General features: G+C 45.9%; 1 protein-coding gene across 5 annotated transcripts in view; it reads right to left on the bottom strand.

Annotated features, from left to right (window-relative positions):
- Positions 1-26,068, bottom strand: part of NUGGC (nuclear GTPase, germinal center associated) — a 1,337,967-nt gene that overhangs the window by 342,345 nt on the left and 969,554 nt on the right. For all 5 annotated transcript variants that reach the window (XM_085604518.1, XM_085604516.1, XM_085604517.1 and 2 more), the window contains one exon: positions 16,933-17,092. In XM_085604518.1, the coding sequence (XP_085460644.1) occupies positions 16,933-17,092 (160 nt within the window). The remainder of the gene's footprint in view (positions 1-16,932; positions 17,093-26,068) is intronic.

The raw sequence follows: 26,068 nt of genomic DNA, 5'->3' as shown, positions 1-26,068 counted from the left end.
CGTCATCGGCACAGGGCAACAGCGGGTTACGCTCCAGGGCCAAAGACGGGGCGTACAGGAGAGGCACACCCGCCCTCCGCCGAGCTCCGCCCAGACCCAGCGCAGCATCTCCGCCGTGTCCACATCCCCCCGGGGGCGGCGTGCCCTCGCACAGATGGCCACCCTGAGTGGGACCGGCGCCACAGTGTCCTGTTCTACAGCCACATGCGGCTGAAAGGGCGTCGGATGCACCCAAAAGTGCAAATATTGGGCCTGTGCGCACAAAGCATATAACCGCATATCAGGCGCTCCCAGCCCACCTTGCGTGAGCGGCAGAGTCAGCACGTCCCAAGAAGCGCGCGCCTGGCCACCAGCCCACACCAACTCAATCAGGTGTGACCGCAGTGTGGCGAAAAACTGCGACATCAAAGGGATCGGAATATTCGCGAACAGATATAAAAATTTGGGCAGAACCACCATCTTGACCAGGGCTATCCTACCTGTCAGCGACAGGGGCAGCCGCCCCCATATCTTTACCTTCTCCTCCAGCCACGCGACTGCCCGCCCAAAATTAAGAGTCCAAAGGTCCTGAGGCACACGACTCACCCAGATGCCAAGATATTTAACCGCATCCATCTCCCACCGTAAGGGGTACTCTGACATCCGCCTCGGGGTACTCTCCGAAAACGGGAAGACCACCGACTTGGACCAGTGTATCGCTATACCGGCCAACCCTTCAAAGCGGATGAATTCTCGCAGTACTACGTCCAAATTCTCCTCAGGCTTAGTAAGATAAAGCGTTACGTCGTCTGCATACAGTGATATCAACAGACTTCGCGCGCTAAGCCCGATTCCACGCGCTGTGTGATGCTGCCGAACACGTGCCGCTAGCGGCTCCATCGCAATGGCGAAAAGGAGCGGGGACAGCGGGCAACCCTGACGCGTACCCCGCGATATTGGAAACGGGTCCGATATCATACCATTCACCCTAACTCTGGCACAGGGCATCGTATACAGTAGGCGGATTTTATTTATTAAGAGCTGACTAAAGCCCATACGGCTCAATATTGCAAATAGATATGGCCATTCCAGAGTGTCGAAAGCTTTGGTGGCATCCAAGAATACCACCGCAGCGTGCACATCCGGATGCAAGTAGTGCAGTATGGAAAAGATCGTACGGAGATTGTGGGACGTGGACCGCCCCGGGATAAATCCAGATTGGTCCGGCAAAGCTATCAGGGGTAGCATTGGTTGTATTCGATCGGCAAGTAGTTTGGCCAGTATTTTCACATCCACATTTATTAAGGAGAGAGGTCTATACGAGTCTATTTCGTCTTTTGGTTTGTCCGGTTTTAACAGGGTGATAATGGACGCCTCACGCATCGTTCTGGGAAGCCTTCCCACCTGTAAAGCTTCCTCATACACTGCCAACAGCCGGGGAGCCAGTTCCTCCGCATATGTCTTGTAAAAGGCCGTCGTCAGCCGATCTGGGCCAGGGGCCTTATCAAGGGGCAAACCTTTGATCACCTGGGCCACATCCGCAGCTGTTATCGGGAGGTCCATATATTCTCTATGTTTATTATTGAACCAGACTAGCGCTATGGACTCTAGAAAAGAATCCAGCCCTTCCGGGCAGTCCCCCTGCTTGGCAGCGTACAAGTCAGAGTAGAAGCCCGAGAAGGCATGTAATATGTCCTCTTGTCCCCGTATCATGTCCCCAGTTTTCGAGCGCAGCTCATGAACAAACGTCGCCGACCTAGACGGCCGTATCATATTCGCCAGAGTGCGCCCCGGCCTATCTCCCTCCCCGTATCTCCTGGCCTCCGCATTCTTACCCAGAAATTTAACTTCCCGCTGCGCCTCCGCATCGTATTCCAGTAGCTTAGTCTTAAGTAGGCCCAGGATATCTGGGGTGTTCGCAGCATAGAAGCGGCTCTCCAGATCTTTAATGTCTGCCTCCAACGATGCGAGCGTACCCCTAATAGCCCTCAGCACTCGTGCCTGACGCGCAATACACTGTCCACGAATTACCACTTTAAAGGCCTCCCACAGGGATGCCTCAGTGTCCACCGAGCCCGTGTTCAGCTCAAAGTAGCCGACAATGTCCTCACGCATCTCTTCCTTAAATACCTCGTCCAGCAGCGCATGCCGTGGCAGGCGCCAGGAGAAACCCCTCGGGGGCAGACCGGGTAGCGACAGTCTCAACATGCAGGGCGCGTGGTCTGAGAGCGAGCGCGGCATGTGCTCAGCCTCCACCGTCCACAGAGCCGCGTCCCTAGATAGCAACCAATAATCGAGCATCGACCAGGCGCATCGGTGGTCAGTGATGCAGGTACCCTCTCTCATCTCATCATGTCTGGCCCTCCACACATCAACCAGGCCCTCCTCCTCAACAATCGCCCCCAGCGCGGCACTCGCCGCAGGGTGTAGGCAGCAGTCGGCACCCTGTCTGTCCAGTGTGTCGTCAAGTACAGCATTGAAATCCCCTCCCCAGAGAACAGTGTTGCATCCAGCTCCCCGCACCCTCGCCCAGACGTCCTGAAAGAACCCCGGAGAGTCCACGTTCGGGCCGTAGACAGCCACAATCGTTACCCATAAGCCACATAAAAGTCCCCGGACTAAAACATCTCGACCCTCCGGGTCACAGTGTGTCAGGTCTTCCCGCCAGTCCAACCCACGTCTAATTAAAATGGCCACCCCTCTGGCATATGTAGAGTAAGTAGCAGAATATACCTGGCCCCACCGGGCATGGCGCAGTCGGGGAGACGAGGAGGAACCCAGATGAGTCTCCTGGAGGAGGCATATGTCCCCATTGTGACGGACTAAGTAAGCATGCACTAGCTTGGCCTTCCTACAGTCATTCAGACCCCGCACATTCCATGTTACACAGTTTAAGATATCAGGTAGTCTTGGGGCCATGTCTGTGGCAAATCAATACGCCAGTCGGGTTCAGCGACCACAACGACGGGGACCGACCGCCAATCGCACCCCTGGATCAGAGCAACAGCCCCACACTCGTGCCGTCAGGCCGCCGGCCTCTCTCCGCTTCAACGTGCCTCACACCACCTCCCGGTGTATGCTCCGCAAGTCCAGCAGCTCGTCAGCAGGCACCTCTCACACTCGTTGCGCTCAAGCGAGCTCCCACGGCGCCCCCGGCGTCACGACACTCCTCGCTCCCGCAAGTCGCAGCTCGCCTCTGCACATAGCCACTAGTGCTGCATTGTATGCTCACCACCCAACAGCTGACGGCCTCTTTATCGCAGCACACCTCCGGTCCGCACGCCCCGTCCGGCAGAGTGCGCCCCCTCCAGCCGGCTCCTCGCAGTATCCACTCTGCACCGCGGCAGCCTGATATCCCGCGGGCCTTCCCGCTTGCAAGCCGCCGTCCGCTGTCGTCCGCCGGGACTCCCCAGGGCCCCGGGCTAATTATGCAGCAGTCTTCTCCTGCACCGGGTCACCTCCCTGCTCAGGCCTTTCTCCACCACCACTTCCGTGGACGCTCACTGCTCCGAGCGCCGATCCGCTGCCTCAGACCCCTCCGCGTGGGACCTCGCAGCCCGGTCAGGCATCCGCGGCGTCAGCAGCCTCCTGGCTGCCGCCACAGCCAACGTCCAGTTCCCCAGCGATCCGCAATGCAGAGAAGTCGGGCCTTCCGCCACGCGGGCGCCCCGGCCTCGATTTTCACGGCGCCGCTGCAGGTCACGGTCTCAGCAGCCTCCTCACCGCTGCGGGCTGTTTATGCCCGTATCTCCGCCACCATAGCCCCCCCGGCCGCCAAAATTTCACCAGCCTGCGTCGGGCCGACTGCGCTTTCAGTGCCACAGATCTCGGCGGCCACAGCACGCCCAAAAGTGCAGGATTACGTCCAGGGTCTTTGTCCGGCCGGCGGAGCTCGCTCAGAAGGCGGCCATTGCGCAGCTCGGCAAGCCACGCCCCCCGCACACCAGTTAAGTTAGCTGCTATGTGGAAAGTTTTGGGGAAATTTGTCAAGCAGGGGTCATGAAAAATGGGGGGTCCCAAATGTGTTTTCCCCATGCAATTTCCAATAGTGTTGTTAGACAAGACTACAGCCCGAACCGCTGGATAGAATTAGAACAAATTTGGCAGAAAGGTAGCTCTAGGTCCAGAAAGAGCCAGATTTGTTATTTGGTGTAAATCCTGTTCAGTGGTTTTAGAGTTATTAAAGGGAAAAGAAATGTGATCCACGGATCTTGGGGGATAAAGCAAGGGCCTGATTGGCTGGCCGCAACCTGAGAGAAAAGTTGCAGCAGCCATTCTGTTTCTCGCATCGGGCTGGGGGAGGAAAAAACTGACATAAGGGGTCAGGATACAGGTATCCTGACCACCCCATTGGAGCAATGAAGGAGTCCCTGAGGGATGACTCTTGGACAGAAATTTCTCAATTTGTTTATGTCAGCCGATTCGCTGATTCACTGAGGGGCTCAGCGCATCTCCTCCTTAACCCCCATGTAAACTCACAAAGGCTTTCCCGGTGTAGATGTTTGTGTGTTTGACGCAGCTACAAAACTGGCTTCTACTTGTTAATAGTTGGTGCCCTCGTCTTTTCGGTGCCTTTTGAGGATTGTTTCTGCAAAGGGGTGACTGTCTGCTCCTTTGCCTTATACAGGATACCTCCATGGTCTGAGGGTAGTGGGGTTCCGTGAGCTTGTGCAAGTGTCTTTGTGTGAGCTTGGGAGGCTTTTGACAGAGTACTCATGTGTCTCGTCGAGGCATCCGGGTCTTAGTCAGTGTCAGTCCCCTTCCCATTGCTGGCAAGAAGGATAGGGACATCCTCCAGCACGCCTTCGGCTTTTGCTGCCTCCTCAACATCATCTTTAGCATGAAGTTGTTGTCACTTGTCCCCTAAGATATCTAGTGAATCTTGGCCTTGGTGTGCTTGCATTATGCTGTGGAGCCAGCACAGCTCTCTACTGTGACTAAGTGTTTTCTGCGAAAGGAAGGCCAAGCACGCTTCACATGACGCTTCGTAGTGTTCTAAAGACAGGCAAACGCAGCAGCCCGGATGGTGATCTTGTCTTGAATATTTTGTGTGGCACTTGGGGCAGAAGCTGAAGGGAGTCTTTTCCATCACTCCGTGTGCATCAAGTGTAAAAAGATGGGGGTGAAAAGTCTGGATGTGAGAGCTGAAAACCTCAGCCTGAGCCAGGGCGGGTGGAAAGAAGACTGTTGAAAACCAGTGGTTAGCTGTTCTTTGTAATATCCGTTGACGGATGATGAATCACCACTAAAAAAAGGTCGCTGTAGACCGCATCAAGCTTAGATCCTGGAGCTCAGAGTTAGACGTCCAAACTTAATGGCGGAAAAAAACAAACTAGTTTGAACACGCGCAATACAGACTATAGGAGGAGTCACTAAACCACGCAACTCAAAAGACTTCCTCGAAGAATAACAAGTCCAACACTAGATGGCAGGAATATACTAAGCATATGTAACAAAGCCAACACATGCTATACAATAGTATATACTATACACTTTTTAATATGTTTTTGAATACGTTTACGGACATGTACTGAGGTAGTTTCACAAAATGTTGTAAAGTTCCACCAAACTACTGCTGTGACAGATCTCACTCAGTTAAAATACCTTATAACTTAAAAATACTTACCCTACTTAACTGCAGTACCCAAAAAGCATAATTTCTGCACCATATTGTATAACCTGTCCAATTTTCTGTGAATTCATTCAGCCATTTTCAAGCTACGTCAAATACAATAAGCTATGGAAAATGCATTGGTGAAAAAAAGTGTTTTAGGACCCCCCTTTTATTTTGCAACCATAAAAATATCAAAATTTAGAAAATGCTATAAGTCTGGAAGGCTTTGTGGTGATTTGTCAAACAGGTGGAAAGTTATTAGGGAAGTAATATCTGAGGAATTCATATCTTTGGGGATATTAACTACAACTACAGAGTAGCAATCACATTTGTGATTTCTTTCTTTTTATCTATTGTATTTGTTATCTGTTTATTGGCTTACACAATCATGTGATCATAAATGGGTCTTTCAGTTGTTCATGTAGTAATTCTGAAAAATTACATATGCAGTCTAGTTTATTTTTTGGGATTCCTTGCTACTTTTAGTAGGATTGTGTTACTTATGAAGGCCACAGTGAATGAAAGGTAATCATTGTTACTGTAATAGATTTTTTTTTTCTTTCTAGTGGCCAATTATCATGTCCTCCAAATAGTAGTTTGTGTTGTTCACTGCTATGATCACTTTTCCATTTCGTTGCACTGAAGTACATAAATAATAAGAGGATTGAAAGTTTTGCGGCGTTTCTCTAAGGGGTGCGAAGAAAAAAGTGGGGGTACCAAAACTTGCTTGAAATATATTGTATTTCGCAAAGCGCAAAAACAGCCAATCGGATTTTGCTTAAATTTGGCAGCATTAGATATTAAGGTACACAGATGATTCTTTTTGTTTCTGGAGCTAAGTAGAGCAAATATTTTTTAAGTTATAAGGTTTTTCAACTAAGGGTCGCTTCCAAAGGGGGTGATTTCTGTTGGCCATTTTCTGACCCCCACACCTCCCCGGGGGCAGAAAACCCCACTAGACCCAGGGATATTGATTAAAAGTGCATGGGGGCGATCCATTGGGCAAGGATCGACCCCGATTTCTTTTTTTATACTTGTGGCCGTTTTCTGCTCCCCGCACAGGGGGAAGATCGGTCCCTTTTGAAGGCCCATGTGCCCCGCCAGGGGGCTGGGGGAGAGGGACTAGAAAACACACTAGTACCAGGGATTTCAATCCAATGGGGTGGGGCATCGGTACTTATTAACTTTTGGCTGTTTTTCTGTCTCCCTTGGTGGCAGATTGGCCATTTGGGTAGTGACATAGCGTGTTATAATAATATTTTGTTATTTCTTGTGAATTGCGATTATGTTTTATTTCTAGTTTTTATTCTAGTTCAAGGCTTTTGCTCTTTTGACTGATGTTCCCGGTTGCAGTTTCGTCACTGGTGGTTCTGCAGTTTGTGTAGTTGCATGTGTTTTGTAAGAAAACGTTTTTTGTACTATTTACTCTAAATGAGTTTCATTTCCCCGCATGAATGTGTTTTTGTAAATGGTGTAATAATAGCAGTATGTTTAGCTTTTGTTTTATTGAGTGAAAATCCTTTTGCATTTGTGGCCGATGTGTATTTTGTTGTCTTGTGATTAATTTGTTTTTTCTTTCTAGTGGGATATCGTTGGTTTTTGCGGTGTCTCTACAGAGTAGGTGCTTGTGAATGTAGCGGTCTCTGGCAAGTGAGTCGTATAGTTTTTGAGTATATAGATCTTTGCGATAAAGTCACACATTGTTTGTTACTATTTTTTCAGTGTTGGTTGTTGACTTGTTTGTGAAGTCTCCTTTCGTAAGGATAATGGCTAGCCACATGATGACTGCTGAGCAGGTTATTGGGATGCTTTTTGAGTCTGCCTCTGACCATGGTTCAGAGACTGACTAACTCTGAGGCAGAGGAGGGAGTGGAAGATTCTGGCAGTGAATTTGCTGTCCGAGAGGACTCATCGGATGATGAAGCCACTCTTAGTGCAGATGAGGTGCCTGTTTTAGAGGAGGACATTGATGTACCGATAGTGCAGCAAGAGGCATCCCATTGAAAAAGCTGACATCTGGATAGCCCCAGGCACGGTGCAGCCGGCATTGCCTGACTTTACTGGTGTCCCTGGGTGTAGAATGGATACTGAAAACATTTTGCCTATAAATATTTATGGACAATGTATTTTTGGCAGAGATTGTTGAGCAGACTAGTATGTATGCTGAACAGTATTTGAGAGACAACAGTGCCAAACGTAGGCCCCACTCTAGAGCTACCCGGTGGACACCCACAAATCTGGAAGAAGTTCTTCGGTTTAACTTTTTTGATGGGTGTGATAAGGAAGCCATCGATGTCTTCATATTGATCTACTAGTCCCTTGATGGCAACGGCTATATTTCTGGCAATCACGAGTCGTGATCGGCATTTGCTTCTGTTTCGGATGCTACATTTTGACGATAATGGTTTAGCGTTGCCATGAGATTACCCTGATTGTGAATTTCTTTTTAAGATTCGGCCTGTCATTGATCACTTTGTAGATCGATTTTCTGAGATCTATGGTCCAGGGAAAGAAATAGATGTGGATGAGTATTTGGTCTTGTTCAAGGGCTGTTTGGTTTTTAGGCAGTACATTCCTAGCAAGAGGGCACGCTATGAAATTAAGATGTATATGCTGTGTGACAGTAGGACTGGATATGTATCTAATTTCAGGATGTACATCTGTAGGGATTCCAGGATTGACTCCCCTGGTTGTCTGTGCACTTTTGGAGTGAGTGAGAAAATTGTGTGGGAACTAGGTCAAAGACTTTTTTAAAAAAACGTTTATATGTAGATGATATCTACATTGGTGTGCAGTTGTTCAGGGAATTGCCCAAATTGGACACTGTTGCTTCCGACACCATCTGCTCTAACCGTAAAGCTTTCCCAAAAGAACTTGTTTGTCAAAAGCTTGAGCGGGGACAGTGCAGTGCGTTGCGTAGTGAGGAACTTCTAACTGTGAAGTTTGCAAACAGGAGAGATGTCTACATGATAAAGTACTTCACCTGTGACTGTTTGATGGTCAGGTTGCTGAAGTGCACAAACCATGTAAATGTTAGACTATAATAGGTACAATGGTGGAGTTGATAGAGGAGATCATAGGTTGGAACCTTACACTGCTCTTCGTAAGGCTTACATTTGGTATAAGAAGTTGGCTAACCATCTTTTACACTTTACAACCTTTAATGCTTTTGTTGTACTTAAGGATGCCTTTTGTCAAGTTGCAGGAGTCTGTGATAGGCAGCGCTGGTGTGGTGGAACAGGCAAGTGTTCCTAGAGTTGGAGTGGTGGAGGATGTGGCTAGATTGAAAGAGCGCCACTTATCTGATCACATTCCTCCCATGCCCACAAAAGACTTTTCCAGTAGGAGATGTAGTCTGTTGGTGAAGAGGTACGCGGAAGGAGACTCACATGTACTGCCCAGAGTGTCCTTCTAACCCTGCGCTGTGTGTGCCTGCTTGTTTTAGAATGTACCACATGCAAAATAATTGGTGGGAGCATCCATGAGTGGTAAAGTGATCTACCTGGTCTGTATTGTTATATACTTTTTGTTCAGTTTTAATGTTGGCATTAGTGAGATGTATTTAGTTTCAGCTTTTTTTTTTTGTAAACCAAAATGCGATGGTAGTGTGTGTGTGGACTGGCGCATGGCTGGCGGTGAGCGTGGAATGGTGCGTGGCTGGCAGTGTGCGCGGACTGGTGCATGGCTGGCAGTGTGCGCGGACTGGTGCTTGGCTGGCGCTGAGTGTGGACTGGTGCTTGGCTGGCGGTGTGCGTGGACTGGCACTTGGCTGGCATGAGTGTGGACAGGCGCTTGGCTGGTGGTGTGTGAGAAATGACTTGCTGCTGGTGACTACACACACTGGTAGCCAAACGGCAGTCCACACAATCCGTCAGCCGGTGTGCTCAGGCAGGTGGGCGTGTGAAAGTGATGGGCCCTTGAATGGCGCTGTCTGTTGAGGTGTTATGTGCTGGGCCAGCGGCTGGCGATGTGAATGGCTTTGAATGTGTCACATATATGAAAGGTGTATGAATTGCTTGTAAAGAGGTTGGTGCCTGGTCGTGGCTTTACAGCTCACACGCTGTGAGCCACTGGTTCAGTTTCTTGTCCTTTCAATTATTAACAGTGCATTTGATTTTTGTGAAATCTCTTGTTAATAAAATTTTATATATTGAACCATCACTCACCTTCGTGCCAAATCCAACCAGTATGTGTGTGTGCTTGAGGAATAGATGTTTGTGCAGTAATAATTGTCTTTTCTGTCTTTCTCTGCCAAGGTGTACATTCCCTCTAGGAAAAATCTACCAACTCTAGATATTTTCGTAAACTAAAAACCCAGGGGAGTACACAGTGAAGTTTCTCTCGTGGATCCCAACATGTTATCTTACCCACAATGTCCTGCAAACCTCAAAATTTGACAAAAGTCACACTTTCCTTGCATTACTGTGCCATAATTTTCCAGCTTCAGAAAGAAACCACAAATTTCCTACCACCCAGCATTTCCCCAAGTCTCCCAATAAAAATGGTACCTCACTTGTGTAGGTGGGCCAAGGACCCGAGCCAGGGAAGGGCCCAAAATGTATTGTGGAGAAATCAAAATTATCTATCACAATCCAACCTGGTTTTGCAAGGGAGTCACCTGCGTCTTTGTTCCCGGGCTCGGTGGCCATCTAGGGAAACCTACCTAACCCAGACATAAATCAATTCTGCCCACTATCAATTAGGGTCCATTTTGGAGGTCTTGTATAATCTCCTGTATTATCCATTTTAAACTTGGCATATTCACAGTGTGCGTCATGTGTAAAATCATTTTTCCTGGTGAATGTATGTGCTTGACATAAGTATACAGTAGTGATACAACTGTTTGTTTGTATAATTTGCAAGATAAATAGAAATAAAAGGAAAATGCTACTTGTATTGTATTGTATTGTATATCGATTTGTAGAGCGCGATTGCTGCCCGACGGGCGTCCAAGCGCTAAGGATGCAGCCAGAGTGGGGAGGTACGGCGGGGGCTAGGACAGGGATTAGGTCAGGGCAGACCTAGCAAACAGAAGAGTCTTTAATTGTTTGCGGAAAGATTGCAGGTTGGGATTGCATCTAAGTTGAAGCGGGAGTGAGTTCCACAGTTTAGAGGCATTCAGAGCGAACATTCTGCCTCCAGTTCTCGCTCTCTTAACTTTTGGAACCACGGCCAAAAAGGCTTCGGTGGAACGTAGATTCCTACTTGGGTGATAGTGGGTGACTAAATTATCATTTATTGCTGGACCTGTTTTCCAGAAGGCATGATGTGAGATACATAGAGCCTTAAAAGCCACTCGCTGTTTCACCGGTAGCCAATTTACTTACCAGTATGCATCTCTTCTTGGCATGTAGAGCTGTTGAGTTGTATACTTTAGCATAGATCGCCTTCTTGTGTTGGGCTCGGATGTTTGCACTTTGTTTTTGTTCGAAGAAGTCTTTGTAGTCACAAGATAGGTGAGTCCTCCTTATGGTGATAGTGCGCATGGGCATCGACTCCATCCCCAGATTGTTTTTCGCCATAAAGGGTAATGATGGAGTTAGTAAGAAAATAGAAAAGGCTGTCCATGTGTGATGTATCTAAGTAAGATAATACTGCAACGGATAAAGGTATCTTCGGAGGTGGCTGGGCATATACAACTCTACATGCCAAGAGCAGATGCATACTGGCAATTAACATTTTCTGTTCGAGGCATATGAGCTGTAGATTGTATACTTTAGCATCAGCGGTGGCAACCTGTATCCGTTGCAGTGATTTGAAAAAGTGTTCTTAATACAGCCTGGCCCACACTAGCTTGTTGTTTTACTTGCACATCTACACATTAGTGTTCACTGAAAGTGTGCGGTGTAGACCAAGTTGCTGCTTTGCAGATGTAATCTAGGGGAATGTTCCCTAAAAATGCCATTGAAACCCCCCAGTTTGCGTGTGGAGATAGCATATTTGGATGCACTTAACAATCCATCTTGCAATTCCTGTTTTTGAAATGGGATTGCCCTTGTGAGGTGGGGAGAAAGATGCAAAGAGTTGTTTAGTCTTTCTAAAGGGTTTAGTTTTTTCTTTGTAGTATAGAAACGCCATTTTGACGTCTAGCGTGTGAAGAGCACGTTCTACCACTGAGTCTGGTTGAGGGAAAAACTGGGAGTTCAACAGACTGATTAAGGTGGAAGGCAGAAATTACCTTAAGTAGAAATTTTGGGTTAGGTCTAAGAACCACTTTACTATGATTAATTTGCAAAAATGGTTCTTGTATGGTTAATGCCTGGAGTTCACTAACTCTTCTGAGGGATGTGATAGCTACCAGGAAGGCTACCTTCCAAGTGAGAAACTGTAGCTCGCATTTGTGTAGAGGTTCAAATGGGGGACCCATGAGACTGGTAAGGACAATATTAAGGTTCCAGGCTGGAGAGGGTGGAACACTAGGTGTAATTATTCTCTTAAGTCCTTCCATAAACGCTTTGATCGCAGGAACTCGAAATAAAGACAAGTGTTGTCTGTTTTGGAGGTAAGCGGCTATTGCAGCTAGATGTAGCCGTACAGATGTATATGCCAAATTACATTGTTGTAGATGCAAGAGATGACAGATAATGTTTTGAATGGAAGCATCTAGTGGGTTGATTTTGTTATTTGTACAATAAACAACAAATCTCTTCCACTTTGCTGCATAGCATGCTCTGGTGGTAGGACGTCTTGCTTCTTTGATGCGGTTCATACATTCTGGTGGGAGATTGAGGTAAACAAACTCTAAGACTTCAGGAGCCAGATCGCAAGATAGAGCTGATTGGGATCTGGATGTCTTATTTCTCCATGGTTCTGTGTAAGAAGCTTGGGTGAGAGGTGTACCTTTTGATGAGGTACTACTGATAGCTCTAGTAGAGTTGTGAACCAAGGTTGTCGTGCCCATGTTGAAGCAACTAGAATCATTGTGAAGGGGTATTGTTTGAGCTTCCGAACCAGTAACGGAATGAGAGGGCGAGGCGGAAAAGCGTATGCAAATTGCCTGACCAGTTCATCCATAGCGCATTGCCTTTGGATAATGGGTATGGATATCTGGAAGCTAAGCTTGGGCATTTTGCGCTGTGATGTGTGGTGAACAGATCTATGTCTGGGTGCCCCCACATCTGCAAAAATGGAAGAAGAATTTGAGGATGAAGTTCCCATTCGTGAAAGTGTTGTTTGTCGACTGAGCAGATCAGCGATCTGATTTTGAACTCCCGGGAGATGTTGTGCGAGGAGATTAATCTTTTGGGGAATAGCTCATCTCCATATACTGTGAGCTAGGCATGAAAGTTGGAGAGAGAGTGTCCCTCCCTGTTTTTTAATGTAATACATTGCTGTCTTTAGTGCTAAAAATATTGCTAGTAACTCCAGGTGATTTATGTGGAGTTGTTTTTGTTGAGGGGTCCATAGGCCCTGCACAGTTAGATTTTGTAGATGAGCTCCCCAGCCGGTGAGCGACGCATCTGTTAGTACTATCTGAGGAACCGGGTAGAGGAACGGCCTCCCTTTGGAAAGGTTTTGTGTATTCCACCACTGCAGAGAGCGATGTGTGCGGCTGTCCACCAACACCAGATGTGTCAGCTGACCTTGAGCCTGGTTCCACTGATGTGCTAAGCATTCCTGCAAGGGACGCATCTTGAGTGTTGCATAAGGGACGATGAGGATGCAAGAATACATCATCCGGATTAACTGCATAAACACTCAAGCTGGCAAGAGTGTTGAGGCCAAAAATTTAATATTAGAGCCTGCGTGGAGTGAATCCTGCCTGGAATGGGGTATGCTAGAGCTTTTGAGGAGTCTAGAGTAGCCCCTAGTTACTGTTGTATGTTGGATGGTTGAAGGTGAAACTTGGTGAGGTTTAATGTGAAACCTAAGTCGTGAAGTAGATGGATAATTCTGTGTGTGTGCTGTACACAACTGTTGTGAAATTTGGCTTTTATGAGCCAATCGTCCAGATAAGGGAACACGTGGATGTGTTGCCTTCTTAAATGAGCTGCTACCATTGCGAGGCATCTGGTGAAGACTCTGGGTGCTGTGGTTACCCCGAATGGGAGGAGTTTGAACTGATAATGTTGTCCGTCCACCATGAACCTGAGATACTTTCTGTGAGAGGGGTGAATAGGAATATGAAAGGAGGCGTCCTTTAGAACCAGAGTGGAGAGGAAGTCGCCTTGTTGAAGTAATGGGAGCACGTGTTGGAGAGTGACCATGTGGAAGTGGTCTGATTGGATGTAGAAGTTTAGGGGTCTGAGGTCTAATATTGGCCTGAGGGAGCCATCTTTTTTTGGAATCCGAAAGTAGAGTGAGTAAACCCCTAGGCCCTGATGGGGTAATGGGACTGGTCCTATTGCATTTTTTGTAGAAGAGAGAGAACCTCTTGTTTGAGGAGAGTCAAATTTTCGGTGGACATTGGATGGTGGTTGGGAGGAATGTGTGGGGAACTGGATGTGAGTTCCAGGCAGATGGAATTCCAGACAAGTAGGAACTGTGAAAGGCGTCCCACAACAGGTGTGGAATGGTCGGGGGAAGGACCGGGAAGTCACTGCTTGGTGGTAGGGGAGCTGCGGGTGTTATTACCCCGGCCTCTGCCCTTGTTGTTGTTACCCCTGTAACCTACCCTAAAGTAAGAAACGGAGCTCTGATTGGGGCTTTTGTAGGATGAGGATGGGTGCTCTGGTGTGTTGGTATTTGAGCCCGCCCTATAAAAGGAGTGTCGAGAGGAGCCTCTAGGAGAAGATAACTGCAAGGCTGCCATACACTTAGCAGTTTCCCTGTCCTTTTTCATCTTCTCTAAAGATGTGTCCACTGCAGGACCAAAGAGGTGCTCTTGATAGAAGGCCTAATTAAGGATACTGTTTTACACATCTTGTTTAAAGCCAGATATCCTGAGCCAAGCATGCCTGCGTAACAATACGCTAGTATTAACTGCGCGAGACACGGTGTCCGCTGCGTCTAGAGCACACTTGATTGATGTATTTGTGATCAGTTTGCCTTCCTGTATGCGGTCATTGGCCTTGTTTTTGTATTGGTTAGGAAGATGTTGAATGAGCTTCTCCAGCTCATCATAGTGAGCCCTATCATACCTTGCCAAGAGAGCTTGTGTGTTGGCTATTTCCCAATAGTTTGCAGCTTGAGACACTATACGTTTGCCTGATGCGTCCAATAATTTGGATTCTTTGTCCGGAGGCGGGGTGTCACCTGAACCTTGGGAGTTGGCCCTTTTACGTGCATTAGCTACTACCAGGGAAACTAAAGGAAGCTGACCCTTAATGTATATGGGGTCACTGGGAGCTGCTTTGTATTTCTTGTCTATCCTGGGGTTAAGAACCCTAGCCTTAACAGGGTCTTTAAACACTTCTGGTGCGTGTTTAATTAGACCTTTTAACATTGGTAGGACGTGTGAATATTTTTGCGGCTGAGCAAAAGTTTCTAAGAGAATATCCGCCTCTACAGGATCTGAATGTAAATTTACCCTGTGATATGTTGCGGCCCTATAGATAAGTTGGGCAAAACCTACATTATCGTCTGGTGGGGATGGCTTAGAGGGATAAAGATCCGGGTCGTTGTTAAAGTCAGGATCTGTATTATAGTCCCTCCATGGATCTGGCTCCTGTGGGGGATCATCATTATCTTGTGGAACTATAGTATCATCCCCTTGTACGTCCCTTTGTCCATCATCACTATTCTCTGGTTGTGAGAGTGGAAAAGTGTGTTCTGGAGAGTGTACTGGAGAGATCAGTAGATTGGGATCAATAGGTGGAGGAGGAGGTGTAGGGGGTGGAGAGGTGTTAGTGCCCATGTCTATTCTTTTTGCAGGAACCAGTGAATTTTGCAAATGGTCGGGTTTCCTTTTTGTGGGCTGTGTGGAAAGAATATGACCAGTCTTTGGATGGATATAAATTGTTTTCTGGTTTGGATCCGGGACAAAAAGTTCTTTGGATCCAGTGTTCTTTTTCGGTGTCGAAGATTTCTCACTATGAAGAATCTTACACTGTTTTGGCATAGGGATAATGTCCGGTTTAGAAGCTTTTCCTCGCTCCGAAGACTTCGGTGTAGGTTGTTTCGGCTCAGGAGGCTTTTGTTTCGGGGGTTTAGGCATCGAAGGTTTATCCTTGTATTGTTTGGGCTCTGAGGTTTTCGGTGTCGAAGTTTTATCCTTTTGCTTTGGTTCCGAGGGTTTGCCCTTCAACTGTTTCGGTGCAGGAGTGTATTCTGGTGCCGATGGAGGAGGGCATGGCATATCGGAGGGCTTGGACTTCGGTGCCGTAGGTGTTTTTTCGGGACCGGAGTGTGGTTGGCTCGAGCCAGAGCCTGAAGGCTTGTCTTTGATTTTCATAGCCGGGCCCGAGGGCGGGGCATCTGAAATGTGCGACCGGTGTAGACCTAGGCCCTGTGGCGTAGGTGTTACCGGAGCCTTTGGTATGGGCTTGGGTGGGGCAGGGATCTCGGTACTCATGGTCCACTGAGCTGGGATGACCACGTCTTCAACGTCGGAGTCATCTGCTTCGAAGACTGAGACCTGTTCCTCTTGGTCTTGTTCCGGAAGGCTGTCGGGGCCTGGATGGAAGATGTCCAGAATGGAGTCGCTTCCTCTGGACATTTCGTGGCGTCGAGCCCGACGATCACGAATGGTCTTCTTGGACTTGAAAGATAGACAAGTCTCAAAGGTATCCTTTTGGTGTTCTAGAGAGAGGCAAAGATGACACACTAGGTGTAGGTCCGAGTGTGAGAATTTAGCACCACACTGGGGACATTTCTTCAAGGGAGTCCGTCCCATCGACTTCCCTCGTGATCGGCATGGGTAGGCCCAACGGCCCGCATCGAAGTTTTTTTCGAATGTAGAAGATGCGCGTTGAAAAAGGGAATGCGATTGAGACAATACCGTCGAGTGATAGTGATTGCGCATCAAAGGGGGGTTTCGATAGCGACACCGACCCGGAGCGCAGCAAGTCACATCCGAACCCAATGGCTGAAACAAAATCTGGGGATGGAGTCGATGCCCATGCGCACTATCACCATAAGGAGGAGTCACCTATGTCGTGACTACAAAGACTTCTTGGAACAAAAACAAAGTGCAAACCACCGAGCCCAGATGGCGATCTATGCCTAAGTATACAATCTACAGCTCATATGCCTCGAACAAACATTAACTCTAACTTGAAGTAAGTACCGTTACTTTCTCTTAAAAGCCATAGCTATACATGGTTCCTTTTTCTCATACTGTGCCCAATCTGCAATTTCCAGTTACCAGGGGACAAAATAAATACATAGCTGATTAGACTGTCCAAACACCACTGTTGTAACCTTCCATAGGCCAAGTACCCTTTAGGCATGTCTCTCACCTCGGCATTCCACTCCTCCATTTGTTGCTGTCTGATAAAATCAAACCTTTCGGCATCTATATTAATTTTCTGGAGTTCATCTTTCAATGTTTGGAAGAAAAAGTCCAATCTCCTCCAGACGGCATTACTAAAGGACTTCAGGCAGCAGAACAATTTATCACTGCAAAGCAATAAAAATAAAATATTTGCATTTGAACAGCTTTATGTGTGTATTTTCATTAGAGCTGGGAAACTACAGTGAGCGCACTCCTAAAAAGTATATTAAAACAGGCAAGCGTGGAAATTTCCATAGTGGTTCGCTAATTGCTTTTGGGAATTCAATGAACAGAATGAGTCAGGTACAGCATAGCATTAAGGATAGTAATTTTTCATAGTATGGGTATATTCATCATCTCTTACAAGTCCCCCAAAGGTCTGGAATGGAAGTCATCCTTGCTTAACTCACAATATATACCTGCAAGAAATCATAGGGGAGTCTTTACTGTGCACATCCTAAAAGGCAAATGATTTATTGATGGGCTTTATAAATTCCACTTGATTGATTGAAGTTTAATGGCACAGAAGAGAAACGGGATATGCCTTTGTCCTTCTAAGTCTTGTTCGCAGTAGAAAGGTACCGCTGGCATGTTAAAATGTTTGGTTTGCCTGCGACTGTAGATGGTAAAAACGGCCATCAGGGACAGGGAATTTTGCAGAGTCTGGAATCAGGTAGGGTACTCTGGACACTCAGGTTTGCTCTGAAACCCTAAACACAGGTCTCATTTCACAAGCTTGCTATTAGAACCAGTAAAGACTAAGCACATGATTATCACCAGAAACAAACCAAATATATTTGCACGCCATACGTTCAGCAACAGCCAAGAGATTCTTCCTAGAAACAGAATTCCACCAGCCTTGCCACCCGGTAGAAACACCAAGTCCACACACATCTTCAAGACCTGGGACACAGAGATCATCCTTTTCAGGCTGAACAGAGGCCTTCAGTGAAGCCATGTACAGCAGCCAGGGAAATGGTTTGCACAAATACTTAGGGAGAAATACACAAGATGTAGCGATCTAAGGTTTTGAAACTATCAGAGAAAGCACTAGCTGCAACATTTTCAATGGCACTTCATTTCTGAAGTACTTTGTGTTGTGTGGGGGAGGGTAAAAACTGTGTTTGATCATGAGCATGTGACCTTTTCTGTTGCAGTTAACAAGAATGACATAGGTTTGACGAATGTTGATTCCATTTACTACCTGTAATACCCATAACATTTCTCACTTCGTGCTTGGGATTTCTTGCATTGGTTGCAAAGTAGAAATTATAATGATTTGCTGGCAATTATAAATCACAGCTGCAAAGGTGTACAAGTAAAATGTATCTTTGAAAGTTTTGCAAGGCTAATACTGTTTTTCACCTCACCTGAAAAATCAGCATGGATTTCCTGCTCAAAAACAGAAATCCAAAGTTAGAAACGAAGTAGAAAACGAAAAAAGTGTGGGTGCTTGGTGTGGATGGAAATTTCTGTGCATCAGCTGTATACCTTACAAATAGTTCCATCCAGGACTCCCAGCATAGTACCACAACTTGCTGTATAGTGTAACAATATGGCATTTTCCACAGCCGCCATTACCTTAGTAAACAAAATACACTTTTTCATTTTGACTGAAACAAATGGCACTACAGGAAGATCTACATTCTCATTACTAGTTAACCTTAGCACGCTTTCATTAACTGGATGACACAGGAAAATAGCGGCACACTTGGCCCGGAATGTCAGAGTATTCATAACACACTCACTCCCAATTGGATGAGGTTGTGAGGAAACCTAACAAGCAGTAATATTTCACTAGCAGGCTTCAAACTGAGCAAGATCACAAAGGAGCCTTCAAGGGCTCTCCACCGCGGCCCTGAAGCCTACATGCCTCTCTGGCAGTCCAGAGAACTAAACATTACTGCTACAAAGGGTTAAAACAGCATTTTCAGCTTCACCAAATTTTCCTTGTGAGCACCTGGACTTGAAAAACTTTGCAGCGCTGCAATGTCATGGACTGTTGACTAGTGCTCTGAAACACTATCTTGCCACTCAACATTATTACTCTCAACACACTTACCTGATAAAACCTGAGATTCCTTAAAACAAAAATGTCCACTGCTGCTCTTCTCAGAATAGCAGGACTGAAACTGCTGGGCTGTCCTCTCTACAAGAATGGCCTTGATGTCCTAATCCAGAGATGATCTGTATCGGGTTTGGTCTGTGAAGCATGGAAGAACAAGTTACTTACCTTTGGTAACGCATTATCTGGTAGAGACAATATCTATCTGCTGATTCCTTACCTTTGAATTTTCCAGGCGTCAGACTGGATCTGGAAACTTTTTGATTGAGCAGCACCCCTGCGCTCCATCGAGTGGCTCCGTATGACGTCAGCGGAATCGTTGCGACATTGCGGTCACAGTTCCTTTTCACTTTTTGCCACGCCAGTAGCGCAGAGCCATGAAGTGAGCGAACTATTGTGTGTCAAATCTAGGTCCTATAAAGGGGAACAACACTAGCCCTATAAATGAGTGTGCAGAGCGGGGAGGCATGGGTGGGTCTAAAAGAAATCTGAGGCTAGATATTGTCTCTACCAGATAATGCGTTTCCGAAGGTAAGTAACTTGCTCATCTGATAAAGACTTCTAGCTGCCGATTCCTTACCTTTGAACAGATACCCAAGCCATACTTCCTCGCGAAACTCAAGGAAGCAACTACTGCAATAAAAAAGTTTTGAAAGAAAAATCCAAAACTGAGCACAAAAAATAAACAAGTGTTTGAAATAAATGTAAGCGCCATGAAAATATGATCAGACCTATCAGGAGCAGAAAATAACGCGGGTTTCTGGATCCAGAAAGTACAAAGGAAAGTGGATAATGGATAGTTATTTTCAACAGGTGTCAGATTTCTTAGTGAGTAGATGGGATGTGGCCTAATGATCAGAGAGGCAGACCTTGGAACTGGGAGACCAGGTTAGAGTCCCGGTGTTGGCTTGCGTAATGTAATTCTGGTAGTCCTGAAGAGCACTCCAATGTCCTTGGTCAAACCAAGTGCGTGCTGTAAAAAACTGAAAAATATACTTAAACACAAAACACCTGATTTGCAGAGGTACTTTGCATCCCGTTTGTACTAGGAGCAATATGGTACTTTTGTAAGGAGTGAAGGGGGAGACAACACTAGAGTAACAATATCTTCATCCATCAGTATATATTCTTTGGATGGGTTGCAAAGGTGAGCTCCTGCTACCCAAAGTTCCTCTAAATACACTGTTAACAAGAACAACTTTTGCTCCTTTCCTATTCATTGGAACACATCCACGTAAGAATCCCCATCTGATCCGCCTTGTCGGAACCTTACCCAAAAATGTCACAAGAAGTAGAGCTGTCTGGGAACCATGTTCACAGTCAGGAATTGTGTCTGGTCTCCATTTCATCAACTGTGTTTTGCTTTGTTTGGCAGTGTGTCAGAGTTAGCCCTATGTAATGGGTCAGCCTAAAACAAAGGCATTTTGTTGATTTATCAGTATCGGGAAGTTACACGTCTATGTCTTAGGCCTCTCTTGCCATTGGGTTTTAAAACCTCATACTTCTAGTTCTTGAGACTTTAGCACCGATTTTCACACCCTTACTCTACTTATACTATGTTGTTTTGTTTTTTTACTGATCTTCTGTTTTCTTTTTTATACATTGACTAGTGCTCGTTTGGGGATGTTTCCTACCAGAGAATAAGCTGCTCATCTTGTACTTGAAAACAATTTACAGTAACTAACAAGTGCTTATATGACATTGGAAAGGCACAGCCATTTATTATGAGACAAATTTGTATTCTAAACATCAGATGATACCAAATTGCGAGCTTAGCAAAGAGGATGGCATCAAAAAAGACATGAATGGAATCTATGGGAAGGGAAACAAAGCAGCTAAGGAGCTGATGTGGCAGAAGATGAAAATTGTTGCCATTCGTAGTGTTCGCAACCTCGACCATCGCCACATCCTCTGGGGCTACGAAATGTTTTTGGCTGGTTGCTGCACTGGGGCAAATTGAGTGCCTCAACGAGAGGCAGTATGCTCCTACCCTTCTCCTGTTTGAAAAGGCTCCTGTGACCTACCGAGCTGACTAGCTTGTGTTGATGCACCTGCGCCCAGTGAGTGGTACACAGACCTAGGACAACTTGGATAGCATTTCCAGCACCACCAAAACGACTTGATGCTGTCTACTGATGAAGGAATAAATCCAGAAACATGTGTCTGGAATTAGACAGCACAAGCTACACCAGCAAGGGTGACAAATGAAAGACTACTAATAAAGTAAGTATTATCATGCACTGCATTTGCCATGATGCGTTGGAGCAAACTGAGAGCTGGGATGTGAGGCAGTGTGCTCCCACCCTCCTGATATTGCAAAGATGTCGACTTCTGTGCTGCTAGAAACGTGACAGCACAAAGTCAAAGAAAGTAAATAGGTTGATGATCAAGGATAAGGTTAAATAGAAGAACTGTATCAGTTTGCAATCATCCTGAGCTCTGCTGAAGGAGTTCTACACAGCGGCCTTGGACATCTAAACCCTTTGAGAAGGGACTTAGGGGAGTGAAGCTAGCCCTTCAAGAACCAGAAACTCATGCCGAGTGATGGACAGAACGAGGTATGATTCACACCTTCCGCATGGAGGAGGTAGGCGTATTCTCTCTCAAAAATGCTGGCTGATCAGGTCAGCAGATGTGAAGGTGCCAGACAGGGGCAAACAGACTTATCAATACACATCCAGGGTTTAGGGGCAGTTTATTCTTCCAACAAGCTATCCGCTCTTCCAGGATGTGGAGACAATGTGTTACTTACCTGTAACTATAGTTCTCCAGTATTGGAACCATTCATAGATTCACATGCTTGAATAATTCCCCGACTTCAAGATGCGAGTCTCCAGTACTATACAATAGTAGTAGAATGATAAAGCAAGAAGGCACTAGGTCTTTTGTACTCTATTATAGTCACTTCACAAAAGTGACCAAATGTATCTCAGCCAATCAGGCTACAGAGCTCTTTAAAACACTCCTGAGAAAAAAAACAGTGAACCAGAAACAAGAGGTAAAGTCGAGCATTTCTGTGGAGGAGGGCGGTCATATGCGAATCTATGAAAGATTCCAATATCAGAGAACTATAGTTACAGTTAAATAACTAATTTTCTTACATCTGTATTGGAACTTTCATAGATTTACATGCTTGAGTTAGAGTATCAAGTTGAAATGAGGCACACTGTCATTTCAGCTGTGAATATTCGAAATGTATACAAATATTTGCAAGCAAATCTGTAAACATAGCATAGGCAAGAGTACAACTGTGAAGTAATAAAAACATTGAGCTCGAAAAAACAAACAGTTTATTTAAAACAATGTGCAGAACAAACAAAACGATGGTGGGATGATAAAGATAGCTCACCGTTACCGGAAAAGATGTCTTAGGACTGCCTAGCCCACTTATACTTCTGCCCGAGGAGTGGCATTGAGACAGTAATGCTGCGAAAGGTATGGAGAGTCTTCCAAGTAGTTGCCCTGGAAACGTCCTGTAGTGGCACATCCGCAAACAGTGCAGCGGAGGTTGATACAGCTTTTAGTAGAATTAGCATGGACTGATATTTGCAACGGCTTACCAGTTGCCTGTTTGCAAAATCGGATGGCAGCAGATATCCATCTAGCGATGCTCTGATTGGAAACGGGCTGACCCTTCCTTGGTGCACTACAAGCCACAAACAACTGGTTATTCTTTAGGAAGAACTTGGTTCTGTCAAGGTAGAATTTGATGCACCTTTTAATGTGCCAAGAATGAAAAGCCCTTTCTGCTGGAGTTGAAGGGTTCCGAAAGAAAGTTTTCAAAATTGAGGTCTCATTGAGATGGACTTCTGAGGAGGCTGTAGGTATAAATCAAGGATTTGTACGTAAAATAATCCTGTCTTGTCTAAATTGTTCTTGAATCGTAAGGGCTTGAATCTCACTGACGCATCTGGCCGATGTGAGAGCTACAAGGAGAGCCACCTTCTAGGATAGGTAATTCAAGGTGAGATGCCAGGAAGGAGGTGCAGGTCCTAACAGGGGGGGGGGTGAGACCTTGAAATGCCCCTTCAGAAACTGTGATTATTCTGGAGGACCATAGAAAAGCTGTGTTGTGTGATTGCCGAAATCGAGAATTGGCCACCAGATTAACTCTGAAGGAGGTATGAGCAAACCCGTAACGTGCCAAATGCAGCAGGTATGGGAATATCCGCTCTGGTGAGGAAGTGATAGGATGAATTTGCTATTGGCACCATAAACAAAATTTCTTCCATTTGTAAGAGTACATCTTGTTAGTGCTGAAAGCTCTGGCTTTGGAAATTATGTCCCTGCTATCTGGAGGGATCCTTAGATGGGCACACTCATTGTGCTCAGGAGCCATGCTGATAAGTGCACAGATTTGGTGTTGGGGTGGAGGACCTGAAACTGGTTCATGCTTAGAAGGTAGGCAGAGACAGTCAATGGAATGTGAGGTCTCTCTGATAGGAAGGGGAGTGATGTAAACAAGTGCTGGTGAGGCCATGTTGGGGCTATGAGAATATTTCTGCACGGCTCAATCTTCATCTTGTTGGGTACATTGGGGATCAGGGGAATGGGCAGAAAGGCGTAAGAAAAGATTCCGTGCCATGCCTTGAAAATGCATTCCCACACGATCCCCGAAGGTGATGCTAGATTACGAAGTATTAGCATCTGGTGTTTTGTGGGTTCGCAAAGAGGTAGAAATTGGGTGTTCCCCACTGGGAGAATATGTGGTCGACCATTTCCTGTTGTAGCTCTCACTTGCAGCAGGCTGATTTCAAAATGTTGAGTGTGTCCGCTATCTGATTTTGTGTACCTGGGACGTATACAACTAATGAACCCCATGATCAACAGTCGAATTCCAAACGCTCTGTGCTTTTTGGGAGAGAAGCAGAGAACTGGTACCTCCTTGCTTGTTTAGATTCGTACCAATTGCGAGCAAGACCCAGCTCCTTGAAGAGCGATATACAACCTCTTATAGATGTCTGCTCCAACTGCCGGGAATTATGCCTTGATTAGCCAGTTGTCCAAGTAGGGAAAGACTTGGTGTTTCTGCCTTCTTAAGAATGTCCCTACCGGTACTAGACACTTTGTGAAAGTTTTAGGGGCTAATTTTAGGCCAAAGGGTAAAACCCGAACTTGGTAGTGGCTGCCGGCTACCGCGAACCTGAGGAATTTCTTGTGAGAAGGATGGATGGGGATATGAAAATACGCATCCTATAGATCAAGGGTTGGCATATAACCCCTGTGGTTGAGATGCAGGAGAATATCTTGCAGCTTTATCATGCGGAATGATTGCTTTTTGAGATAGATGCTGGGATCTGGGATAGGCCACCACTGCTTCCATCTTTTGCCAATAAGGAAGAAACAGGAATAGAATCCTTTCCCTTGTTAAGATAGAGGGACGTTTTCTATTGCTCGTTTTAGCAACATGTTTCTGACCTCTAATTTGTTTTATTGTAGATGCCACAGAATTAATGGACATGGAGGGTTGAGAGGAGGAATCTGGACGAATTCTAGTGTTGTGTTTCGTTTTAGGTGTCCGTATATAGGTTTTCCTGAAACATGTCCTTATATAGGCACAATTCGCATTGCCCTTATATAGGCATAAGATCCCAGTCCTTATTTTGGCATTAGCTATGCTATCCAAATACAGGAATGGTCACCTACATCCGTCCACCCCACCGTCACGAGTTCTTAGAAACCAGACCCATAAGCTTTTGGGAGTTCCCCTAGCACAGGATTATTGATTACTCCAAGAACTCATTTATTATGCATGAACCGCTATTCCTTAAGGGTTCATTCCTGACGTCTTCCTCTGCCCGACTTTATGTCAAGGCTAACATTCCAAGGTACCTACCAGGTATAAATATAACTTCCCTTGCCCAAGCAAGTAGGAGGAGACCTCGACTTTAGAGGAGCCCGTGTCCTGGCCTGACGCACTGACAAGAAACGCTGTCATCCCTGCTCACAGAGAATCCAGCTTCCGGGGTTCTGACTCCCTTCGCGGGGTGTTAGAGTTCATTACCCAGAAAGAGATTCCCACCTCTCTCATTCTCAAGGTATGAAGCTGACTAGAACCTAGAGGGACTCTCGGCATACCAGACTTGGCATACCATTCTATAGAATAGTAAAATATAAAATACATCACCTACTTCTTATCTTGTACTACACTTAGGTTAGGTACACTGGGGTAGAACTAGTTTGAGAAGTATCTTATGAGTACTCGCATTTGTTATTTATGTATATGAATATATGTGCCATAGCTAAAAGATAATGCTGGCTCAGTATTATTTCTTTCTACTGCTTACGCTGCACATAATATATCTCGCATACTGTCTTACGATTGTAACAGTTCATATCTCCTACACGAGAAACAAGACTGTTCAATAAATCCTTTTATTGAAACGCCAGTCTATTGTTTCTGTGTAACTCTGAAGAAACTAAGCATGCACAATTAGCTGAGTGAAACTGTTATCTGTTGTTTCCACGATTCTAAGAGTGTTCCGATTCTAAAGGGAAACAAAGTTGTCATGTTTATGCGGTTGCCAGAAACTACTTCCTTCTTGTTTACAAGGAGATTCTAGTGGCCTCTGAGTTAGCTGGCACAAACAAATTAAGTTTAAAATACTAGATAGGGGCATACTGACCTCAGTCCTATGCCAAATCTATAGGTTATATTATTCCAATGCGCAGAGCCTATTAGGGAAATAGGAACTACACTACACTAGGGTGTGGTTGAATTGCACAGTTGTCATATGATATGTCTTTCTAATGAATTTTGATATTTTGCCCCTAGACTGAGAGATGAATGGATCAGGGCAGCTGGAGCCTGGGACCAGTCATTTGCGGCGATTAGCTTCCTTTCCTTGGCGTTCAGCTCTCCACCTGGGCGGAGGTCTATTGTACGCTGCTTGAAGGGGTTGTCTTTGAGTGTACTGCAGACGATACTGTTAGGAGGTAAAGGTGTAGGAAGGATTCCTGTATTGTATCTTATGAGTACTCGCATTTTTAGCTTATGTTATTATGTATATGAATATATGTATCTCGCATACTGTCT

The sequence above is a fragment of the Triturus cristatus genome, chromosome 5_1 (genome assembly GCF_964204655.1).
Source record: "Triturus cristatus chromosome 5_1, aTriCri1.1, whole genome shotgun sequence".
NCBI lineage: Eukaryota > Metazoa > Chordata > Amphibia > Caudata > Salamandridae > Triturus > Triturus cristatus.
Note: the sequence above shows the minus strand (reverse complement) of the source record. Positions and strands in the feature narration are given on the sequence as shown.